Source organism: Cibotium barometz, chromosome 4 (assembly GCF_041138505.1).
Source record: "Cibotium barometz isolate CiBa-2024 chromosome 4, ASM4113850v1, whole genome shotgun sequence".
Taxonomy (NCBI): Eukaryota; Viridiplantae; Streptophyta; class Polypodiopsida; order Cyatheales; family Cibotiaceae; genus Cibotium; species Cibotium barometz.
The window spans coordinates 34,808,311-34,819,594 of NC_141049.1; the positions used below are offsets into that span (position 1 = coordinate 34,808,311).

The 11,284-nt window shown below is 41.3% G+C and overlaps 1 protein-coding gene across 1 annotated transcript; it reads right to left on the minus strand.

Annotated features, from left to right (window-relative positions):
* Positions 1 to 1,894: 1,894 nt before the first annotated feature.
* Positions 1,895 to 6,771, minus strand: LOC147639190 (carotenoid 9,10(9',10')-cleavage dioxygenase-like). Its single transcript, XM_086788247.1, has 14 exons — positions 6,051 to 6,771; positions 5,819 to 5,889; positions 5,682 to 5,696; positions 5,457 to 5,568; positions 5,263 to 5,362; positions 4,938 to 5,000; positions 4,685 to 4,795; positions 4,372 to 4,556; positions 4,132 to 4,267; positions 3,925 to 4,042; positions 3,461 to 3,562; positions 3,097 to 3,351; positions 2,787 to 2,898; positions 1,895 to 2,217 (listed from the first exon to the last, which is right to left on the minus strand). Exons 1-14 carry the CDS (start codon positions 6,297 to 6,299, stop codon positions 2,194 to 2,196), a joined length of 1,653 nt encoding a protein of 550 aa, XP_086644373.1. The 5' UTR covers positions 6,300 to 6,771; the 3' UTR covers positions 1,895 to 2,193.
* Positions 6,772 to 11,284: the final 4,513 nt, after the last annotated feature.

Here is an 11,284-nt window from a genome sequence, read left to right on the forward strand (position 1 = left end):
CCCTGAAGGTCTCTGAGCATCTGGACTTGTGTACCACTTTAGGTGAAAAGGTGCCAAAACTGAGTGTCCACCAGCTAGATTGGCAACCACTGTTCCACACCATAGTTCCACATGTAGTTGGAAAAGCTAATCACCAAAGGATACACCAGTACAGTCATGTCAGCGCTGCATCAGTGTAACATGTGTATGTTTTTCCCCTCTTATCCTCGATATACTGTGTTCAGATAGTTTTACTTCAATTTAACTGTCCCTATTTGTACACACCGTCGCATTTTAGCTGTGGGTAGTATAAATCTATCTTTCTATTTTATCTTCATCATTCGGCACTATGCATGGAGGAGTTTTGGACAGATCATGATTGTATTGTAGACCCTCGATAAATGATGTTAGTATATGCTTACGGAAGCAAACATAAAATCTTTGTTGGTCTTTGTTCGATGAGAATAAAGAGTATTGTTTTTCTAGATCTGTACAAGGCAACTATATCATGTTTTCAAGTGAAACATGTCACACATCAGTGCACAGTACTATTCTTTCCTCTATTTATTCAACCTCATCTAATGCTCTTAAAATTAACTATCTTTAAAAGCTTTTGACACGTGGGAATTTTGTCTTTTCAGAATCTTGAGGACTTCGTCTCCTTTGTGAATAGAGAATCTGAATTTAGAGAATCTGGATTTAGTACATGTATTGAACCTTCTATCATTCTTATGGACGATGCGCAAAGTTCTTGCTTGTGTGATTTGTTATTTTCTACTTCAATGGAATATGTTCTTAAATGAGTGTTTCAATATGGGAACGCCTCATAATGAGCACAAAGGGCTAACTAATTTACTTTTGATTACCCAGTCAAGTAATACTTTAATGGAATATGTTCTTAAATGAGTGTTTCAATATGGGAACGCCTCATAATGAGCACAAATGGCTAACTAATTTACTTTTGATTACCCACTCAAGTAATTTTTAATCATGCCATTTGGGTTGACTAAAACTGTCATGGGGGCTGCCTTACTTCAAGGCAACAGGCATGCCCAAACACTATATGCTGTGAATGTGGAGTTCGATGAAAAAAAAAAGAGTTTTATCACTGATTTGTAGGAAACTAAAAGTGAAAACCTAAAGAAAACCTCATTCAACTCTTGGCCTTTTCTCCTTGAATATATGTTGCATTGAGTTGCATGTAAGACAATGCTACCAGTAAAACTACATCTCACAATTGTTGCTTAGGACATAGTTACTCAATTATCATAATTTGTACATTGTGAAGAGGGAGGGTTTACAATTGTCGCTTAGAAAAAATACTTGCGCAATTATCATAGGTAGACTTGTTGCTATAATTCATATATTTTGGAGAGGCAGGGTTTAAGGAATTTAAAAGTGTGGCCTTCGTCTATATCAACCCTGATCTTATTCATCAATATCCATTTAATTTCAAAATTAAATGGATATTGATGAATAGCAACAATCATCTTTCTTCTTTATGATAATCATGTGTATTATGACATGGAAAACCGTATTGAAAGAGAAAATAAGAAGAACAATCTTCACAAGGACTGGCTAATATTGCTTGAAGCCTCTGTCTGCTTTCTATTAAATGAAAATCACATCTTAGGACTGTACCCCTACGTTTTTTACTAACTAAAAATTTAAGGATCACGTGTTTTGCGTCTTGTGATGCTTAATTCCGTATAATTTCTAAAGGCAATGGGTTGTGTTGATCCATGTCGTCCCTTAGGCATTATGCTCTTGCTTGTGTAAATTGCAAAAATATTTCACAAAATTGGGTAATCATAGTCAATTAATTATCTAGCCCCCTTACTTAGATGGCCTAATAATTGTGATTATCCTATTAAAACTACAATAAATATAGTTATAACAAAAAACTTGAAAATACTTTGCATATAAAAAGCCCTTCATAAGATTGAACCTATGAAGCTAGTTGGATGTCCACAAGCATCATCCCTTTGAACAAAACTTAGAAATTGATGTGTTGATCCTCATATACATTGCCTTGTCTTACATATTGTCTTACATATATTGCCATAACTTAGCACATAACCCAAATGAGGAATGGGTCTTCTTCATGTGCAACTTTGCACCAAATCTGTATCACAAATCTTATTAGCTATATACCTTGGGTGGCATTTGGTCATATCACCTGTATCATACCATCTGCAAGAGTATCCTCACATTTCATTTTTGTGATTGCAGTTGTTCCTGTAAGACAAGTGCTTATGATGAGAACATGCTTTAAGACCTAACGTTTCATTAAAAAAGCCAATGGGCTCTAGCTTGAGTGGTACCACCCTTAGCATGTGGAAATACAAGTCTTGGGCTCAAACCTGGCACTAATATAGTATGATAATAATTATTAAATTCTAAAAAGAACCACCCAAAACTAAAAAAGGCTCAAAATTTGAGATGTAAAGTTGCAAGGCTCAGGACATGAGATTTCCATAGCAGACAAATTTTCTTATAAACCTGCAGTTGAACCTCATGATGGCATGCCATAGGCTGCATTAAACCACTAGGTTCATGCACACATGCAAGCACACTCCCATGTGTGCATGTGTGTGTGTGTGTGTGTGTGTGTGAGAGAGAGAGAGAGAGAGAGAGAGAGAGAGAGAGAGAACAAAACACCCACCCACACACGCATGAGAGAGTGAGAGAGACACACAGTCAAGCAGCATGGTCATTCCCATTCTTGACCTTTCAATAAGGATAATATATGCTAGGTATACACTCATTGCTATGGCTCAGAACCAGACTGCTGGTAGGGAACTCACCTCAGTGACAAAAAAGGCATGAAATCCATAGGGTACCCTGCATGGGAGCTTAGCAACACCAACAGGCTCAGACGCCATAGTCTTTGCATCATAAATAATAACCTCCGATTTCCTGTGTATTACAAACAGACAAGCCAGCATGTAAAACACTATTATCATCCGGATACCATAATTCAGACTTCAAGATGGAAAACATAAACAGACAGATCACAGAGGGCTACAAGACTGCTATTTTTTTAAAGTACTCTCTAAAGATAATGACCATGTATATATAAATATGTAGAAAAGAGATAAGGTAAATATCTCATACTCAGTGCCCTCATCATGCACAAAGCAGATAAGGTAACCATCATCTTCAGCCTCATCTTCAGCAGAGGATCGGGGTACAAAAATGGCTTCGGAGCCATATCTTCCTGGGCCAAACACAATCACACCTTCCACATTGCCTCCGATTTCAATCTTCTCTTTTCCCTCAAACTCAGGCTCAGCCCAGAGGTTGAACTTGACCAGGCCCTTGACCTTTGTTGAATTCTCAAGCATGGTGCAGTATGCAAACTGTTGCTTCCTGAGTTCAATGAAAGGGCCAATGGCTTATGTTGAGCTTTTGATGCAAAGCTTTTCTCCAAGATGCGAAGAAAAGAAATATATTATGCTCCAACCAATTAAGCCCTCACCTCCCAGTGTACTTCTCATTCACACGTGGGAAGTCGACAGCAGACAAAGATAGTTGCTTTTGTGATGCTTTGCCCGTCTTCATATTAAACCGCATCTCATACCTGCCAAGATCAGGCACAGAATCATCACTACATTGCAACACAAGTGTATAGCAGAGCTGTTTACTTGAAAACAATTTTGAATTAAGATACAGTCATGTGTACACTAGATAAGAGAGTTAAGTCTTTTTGCATTCTAGCCAAGCCAGCGGGACACCATATGATCAGTATGATGGCACCAAAGTGCAGGGCCTAGGGAATGGGTTCAAGTATGATCAATATGATGGCACCAAGGTGCAGGGGATAGGGGATGGGACTTGAACCTGGGATCTCTTGATTAAGAGCTCAATGCATAAACTGCAACCCCGCACTCTCAGCAGATACCTTAATGGAGATGGACAGAAATGAGTAGATGGAAGGCTTACAGTTGGTTTTCAAATTGTTTGAACTTCTCTTTGATTGGCCCCGAAGCAATCTCAAGGTCAACTTCTGGTAGCCGGCATGTGTATAGAACAACTTCATCACCTTCCTCCCAAGCATTGACTGTGAGTGAACATAAATGTTAGGGATACAAAAGCGTGGGATGTTCATGGGAAAACCAAAGCTAATCAGGTCAAAAGGGAATGACTTACCATTGTGAAATGCATAGCATGTGGGAAGCTCAAACCATTGAATTGTGGACTCGTTTTTTGCATATCGCGGAAGGATTCCGATTCTTGCCGGTTTTGAGTGATCAAACTTGATGATCAACTCCCCCTTCAACATTTCCTGAAGAATAACATTGCCAAAAGCATTCCTCATTAAGACCTACAATTAGTTAAAGTTCAAAAGAATAGGAAATGGCTCATTTATCTAGATGATGAAGCATGCACCTTGGGCTCGAGGTAAAGAGGCATGTCCATAAAGATGGCATAATGTTCTGTGATCGCAAAATCATGCATCATGACTGGCCCTGACACTGTGATGGTGACTGCATCTTGCATAACTCCATCCTTGGATATGACTCGATATGTACAGTAGGGAGATTCAAACTGATAGCCAAACGTGAACAGCTCGCCTGTGCATAGGGGAATGGAAGCCACATTAGCATGGCCTCACAATAACTTGTAAAAAAATGAAAAGCCAAGTTCCATACATCTATTTATCACCCCATTAACAATAAAGTAAGATTGTCTACTAATTTACCAGTTACTGGGTCAAACTTTGGGTGTGCTGTGAAGGGGTGTGTGAGACGTTTCTCATAGTCCAAAAACCCGAGTGTTTGAAGGTCCCCATCTTCAAGGACTCTAATGGCATCTACAAAGAGAATCAGAAAAACATGTGTTCTCATGGCATTGTGGAACAAAAGAAAGTATCTTTTAAAACCAATAGTAGTGCAAAAAAGTAATTTCATTCTCATGAGAACTTCAACTTGGTAGCAGCACAACAGAAAACTCACATGGTTTGTCGCCTTCGTGCAGAGCTAAAAGTCTCCCATCATGATAAATCATGGCTGTGTTACCTACAGCAACATCAACAACCGTTTGGTGAAGCTCTTTTGCAACAAATTGATGTACGAGGCAACCTTACACCAGTGTTGTTGGGATTATCTACCAAACCTTAGAATCTGATCAGCTAGCAGGCAGGAATGATCTTAAGGTATGAGAAACAATAAGTAAACATTATAAGGCAGCCATGTAAAGCACCTTGACCAGGGCTCAAAATGCAAGCACTTGCATGGATTGATAATCTTGAGACCTACAGGAGGTGAAGGTGAAACTTACCCGTGCCGATTCCTTGGGAGAGATCCAGCACTTTGAATTTAGTGCGTAGGTTGAAGGTTTGTCCCATGAGAGCACCAAACATTCCTTTCAAGTCTCCAATCTGGAAGATAGGGCACAGTTCAGAGACCCAAAAAAGGCTCTGTTGCTATGCACTTACGAAAGAAACGGTGAAATCATCTCTCCAATAGGCTGACCTTTAAGAATTTGGCAGCTCCAAAGTATTCTTCTTGCTTCAACTTGGAGGTTTGGACGAACCGAGATACATATGTGGCTTTCCCATCCTTGATCCTTAAGCCGTGAATCATCCTTCAGAGTGATAAACCAATGAGTGTTAACTTAAAATCTGAGACATGATAAAAAACCCATTGGCTGTTTTATCACATCAATGAACAGAAAGGCAATACAGTAATCATCCATACCCGTCTCCATCAAACCTGCAAAAAGTTAACACAACGTTGTGAGTATTAAAGATTACGTTTGTGCAAGCTTCATTAAAAGCTTTAAGACCATGACATTCAGTACTCATCCGGCTTAAACTCCAAAATCAAAGACTTACCAGTGATATCCTGCGACAGGCTTGAACTTTGGGTTGGGACCAATCCGCACGAACTCGCCATTCAAGCAACTCTGTTGCAGATTCAAAAGGGTGACGTTAAAACCAAGCTTTTACTGTGAACGCCATATGTTGATCATTTCAGAGAGAGACATGTAAATTCAAGAAAAAGGCTTGAATTGGGCACATTAGATGACACTTGATAGGGTATGAAAACACACAGGTTTAAACTTACAGGGAGATTGCCGATGACAGGGAGGTCAGGGGTAGGCTCACACTCAGGAACAGGTGCATAATTGCCCTGCAGGTAGTGGAGGGGCTTGGAGAGGTGGCGGTAGAATGCCCATACAAATGCTTTTTCTAGAAGGTCCAGCAGTTGGGCCGCTGTTCCATTCTTAGGGGAAGGGCAAGGGATGAAGAGGGGGCCATCACTAGGGTTAGGGTTGGTCTCAGAGCCTACACCCATAGCTGAGAGAATTCCCATGGATGAGAGCAAGGCAAGAAGGTATGAATATGTGAGGGTGCTATGTGGGCGTGTGCTGTTTTGCGGGCAAATGGTGTATTGGGCGATTAGGGTTAGGCTATTTGGTGGGCAGAGTGTGAAGTGGGTTGGGCTATTGCAGTATGAGCTTCCGAATCAACCCAAGAGGCAAGACGAGCGCCCAGTCATCTGGTGGCTGCTTTTGCTAAGAGCGTTGGAAACTGCTTGCTTTTGATTAGAGCTAATAAAGCAGGGTTACTGAGCTAATTTGAAAAGGTGTGGTGTGCACTGAGCTAATTCTGGAGTTGGAGATTGGATAGTAGGCAAAAAAGAAAAGAGCAGGAGACGTACCCTTCAGCTTGGAGAAGCGCTACAGGCTCTCTTCTACGATAAGTTCTTGGCGTTGTCGTTACTGTGTAGGCATCTGCTGTGCCGAATTTTTGCCACGTGATTCGTTGTCTCTCCACAAGAACTCAACGGATAAATATATTATTAGGTGAGAGGAAAATATATATTTTTTCCCTCTCCTTTGTGTTGCCCCTTCTCCAACGCAATTTAAAAGGTTCCTCCAAATATATATTAGAATTGAAGGTTCCAAATTCTTAATTTTTGGAGGTTCCAGTTATAAATAAATACCTCCAAATTCTTCAAAATTAGTAAAAAAAAAGCCCCTAGTTCACCGTCTCGATTAAAAGTTTCTTTTCACAGCGGTGCAAATTACTCTACACCTCTGTTTTTCTCACTCTTCCGGTTGAAAAGGGCTTGCTAGGAGAGGGGCTGCAAAGCCTACTTCCCCCTGCCCCCCCCCCCCCCCTCTCTCTCTCCCCATCCAAGGTAGGTCCCTTATAGAAAATTATCTCCTCTTGTTCACCTCCTCCAGTTTTTGTTTTTGTTGAAAAGATTCAAACAACCAACAAGTTTTATAATAGCCATTGATTTCAAGGCTTAGCCAAAATCCCAACCAGCCTACCAACCATCTCTTCTCTATATTATCTTAAGGAAGAGTTTCACAAAGCTACCACGTGGCAAGAATTTGGAGGTTCGGGAAGGAGAGGAAGAGGTTTGGGTAGAATTTGATTTTGGAAGCCTCAAAAGACGTGTGAAGCATGGGTTCCCAACTAGTTCATATAATTGAGATGTCTTTACCTTCCTCGTTTTCCCCTTTAAAATCTAGACATCAATCTGTTTTAAAATAGCCCTACTTTCAATGCAATCCAAAATTTTAGAGAGTTTGTTTCCTACCTCATCATAATGTCTTCTCGAGTGATGAAAAATATTTTTCCTAGTGAGTGAGAAAAAGGACAAGGTTGGATTGTGACTGGTTTTCCTTCATCAAAATCCTATGATTGGTTTGTTTTATAACTAAAACTATTGAATTTTCATCGGTTTTTCTCGAGACAAAGCCAAAGTTCAGCTGGGTTTTTAGAATTTCAACTTGTGAAAAAAGGCTAATTTTTTTTCGAACACTAGTCTTCTACGTATTTATACCAGTATGGTGGTAACATATCATCTATGTTGAAAGAACGGTAGAGGAGGAGGAGACACACACACAGGAGCAAACCCTAATAAATATTGCAAACCCTAACCATAGAGGAAAGCCATGTCCACTCTCACACAAAGCATAATGCACTAATCCATAATCTACACAACACACAATGAGTTGTGTCCACACTCTACTAACCCTAGCTAATGTCCACACACTATGACCAGCTGGACACGCGGTCATTTATGTCTCACACATGTTCCTACCTAATCTGCCAGCATATAGCATAGCTGGCTCACACTGACATCGAGCTTGAATCGTTGAAAGAACGGTAGAGGAGAAGGAGACACACACACAGGAGCAAACCCTAATGAATATTACAAACCCTAACCATAGAGGGAAGCCATGCCCACTCTCACACAAAGCATAATGCACTAATCCATAATCCACACAACACACAATGAGTTGTGTCCACACTCTACTAACCCTAGCTAATGTCCACACACTATGACCAGCTGGACACGCGGTCATTTATGTCTCACACATGTTCCTACCTAATCTGCCAGCACATAGCATAGCTGGCTCACACTGACATCGAGCTTGAATCTCAACAGCCCCTCTCAAGCTCATGATGTACTGCCGATGAAGATGTAGATGAGCTTGGGATATCAAGACTCTCAACACTCCCCCTCAAGCTCATCCCATGTACTCCCAACATAGTCCGGAAGTACTCAAACTTCTCCCTGCTAAGTGGCTTCGTAAAGATGTCTGCCACCTGCTCATCAGTCTTCACATAGTGAAGACTGACTGTACCATCCAGCACCTTCTCTCTGACAAAGTGATAATGGACCTCTATGTGTTTGGTCCTCGCATGAAACACTGGATTCTTTGCCAACTGTATACTGCTCATGTTGTCACAATGAATGACAACTTTGCCATCAAGAGGCTCACATAAATCTGTCAAGAGACTCTTTAACCATATAGCCTCACAAGTAGCAATGGCTGCTCCTCCTGTACTCAGCCTCTGTACTGGATAAAGCAACTGTAGGTTGCTTCTTGCTACTCCAACTCACCACGGCACTTCCAAGTGTAAAAGCATATCCACTAGTAGACCTCCTGTCATATGCGCTACCTGCCCAACAATCATCATCTGTGTAGCCATGTATGTCCAAGCTTTTACCACTCTCATAAAATAAACCATAATGTGCTGTGGTCTTCACATATCTCATGATGCGTCTCACTGCATCCAAATGTGGTTTCTTGGGGCTCTGCATAAACTGGCTGACTAGCCCCACAGCATAACTCAAATCCGGGCGTGTGATAGTCATGTATATGAGACTACCAACCATCTTCCTGTACATAGAAGGATCATCCAATTCCTCGCCATAATCAGCCCGCAACTTCACATTTTGCTCCAATGGTGTACTCATAGGCTTACACCCTGTCATGCCATACTTTGCCAACATATCCAATGCATATTGGCGCTGTACTAACCAAGTACCTGCATGATCTTTCACCACTTCTATTCCAAGAAAGTATCTCAACTCACCAAGGTCTTTCATGTCAAATTGCCCACTCAAAGCTTTCTTGACATGCATCACATCTGCACCATGATCACCTGTGATAATCAAATCATCCACATAGATGACTAGTAAAACAATCCCATGCTCTGTCTTCTTCACATAGAGTGAAGAATTTGCTGTAGAAATCTGAAAACCAAGTGAGATAAGATATCTGCTCATCTTATCACTCCAAGCACGAGGTGCTTGCTTTAGACCATACAATGCCTTTTTCAATCTGCATACGTGAGTGGGATATCTAGGGCGTACATACCCTTCTGGCTGTGCCATGTACACTTCCTCTTGTAGATCTCCATTTAGAAATGCATTCTTGACATCCATCTGATGCATTTCCCAGCCATTAGCTGTAGCCATAGCAATGACTGCTCTCACTGTGCCCATCTTAGCCACTGGACTAAACGTCTCATCATAATCCAATCCTTGGGTCTGTGCATAACCCTTTGCTACCAATCTTGCTTTATGTCTCTCAATAGAACCATTAGATTTGCACTTCACTTTGTAAACCCATTTACATCCAATAACATTCTTGTCCTTTGGTAATGCAACCAAGTCCCATGTATCATTATGGACCAATGCGTCCATCTCAACATCCATTGCTTTCTCCCATACATGCTCTCCAATAGCCTCTGTATAGCATGTAGGTTCCACATGCTTCACCATAGATGTCATATATGTATAGTGCATAGCAAAATCTCTATATGTCAACCTATCAACGGGATATCTGACCCTCTGGGATCTCCGCAATGCATGCGGATCACTCTGTACACCTGTAACTCTAGCATGTGGTGGCACATATCTGTCCTGCCTAGCACCAGGTGTGCGTAAAACAAGTATGCCAAGCTCCTCATCTAAACTCTCGGAACTAGATGACTCATAACCTGTGATTCCAATTCCTTCGACTTTCTTTTTGCCTTTATCCATAGCACTACTCCCAGTGCTCACACTCTCATGCCTCAAACGTCCTGACCATGGACATACACTGCTACTCTCAGCTTCAGCTTCTGCTGGCCCAGACATAGTAGTAGAACTAGAACTTGCTTGTGGTGGCAAGTTCACATGTACATCAGCCTCAAGTGACTCAATGACACTTTCATCTTTTGCTTTGTACCAACTAGCAAGCTCATCAAACACCACATCACGTGAGATGACCACTTGTCTAGTTTGTGGATTATAACATTTGTATGCCTTTCGATCTTGTGCATATCCAACAAATACACATTTCTCTGCTTTAGGATCCAACTTCCTTCTTCTTTCATCAGGCACATGTACATAAGCTATGCATCCAAAAACTTTAAGATGTCCAATGTCTGGCCTGTAACCTGTAAGCCGCATCTCTGGCGTGCTTCCATGAATGGCTGCTGTAGGTGTTTTGTTCAATATATACACTGCAGTAGCACATGCTTCTGCCCAATAGTAATCTGGCATGCTCTTTTCATTAAGCATTGCCCTTGCCACTTCACATATGACTCCAACTCACCACGGCACTTCCAAGTGTAAAAGCATAACCACTAGTAGATCTCCTGTCATATGCGCTACCTGCCCAATCAGCATCTTTGTAGCCATGTATGTCCAAGCTTTTACCACTCTCATAAAGTAGACCATAATGTACAGTGGTCTTCACATATCTCATGATGCGTCTCACTGCATCCAAATGTGGTTTTCTGGGGCTCTGCATAAATTGGCTGACTAGCCCCACAGCATAACTCAAATCCGGGCGTGTGATAGTCATGTATATGAGACTACCAACCATCTTCCTGTACATAGAAGGATCATCCAATTCCTCGCCATAATCAGCCCGCAACTTCACATTTTGCTCCAAAGGTGTACTCATAGGCTTACGCCCTGTCATGCCATACTTTGCCAATATATCCAATGCATATTGGCACTGTACTAACCATGTACCTGCATGATCTTTTACCACTTCA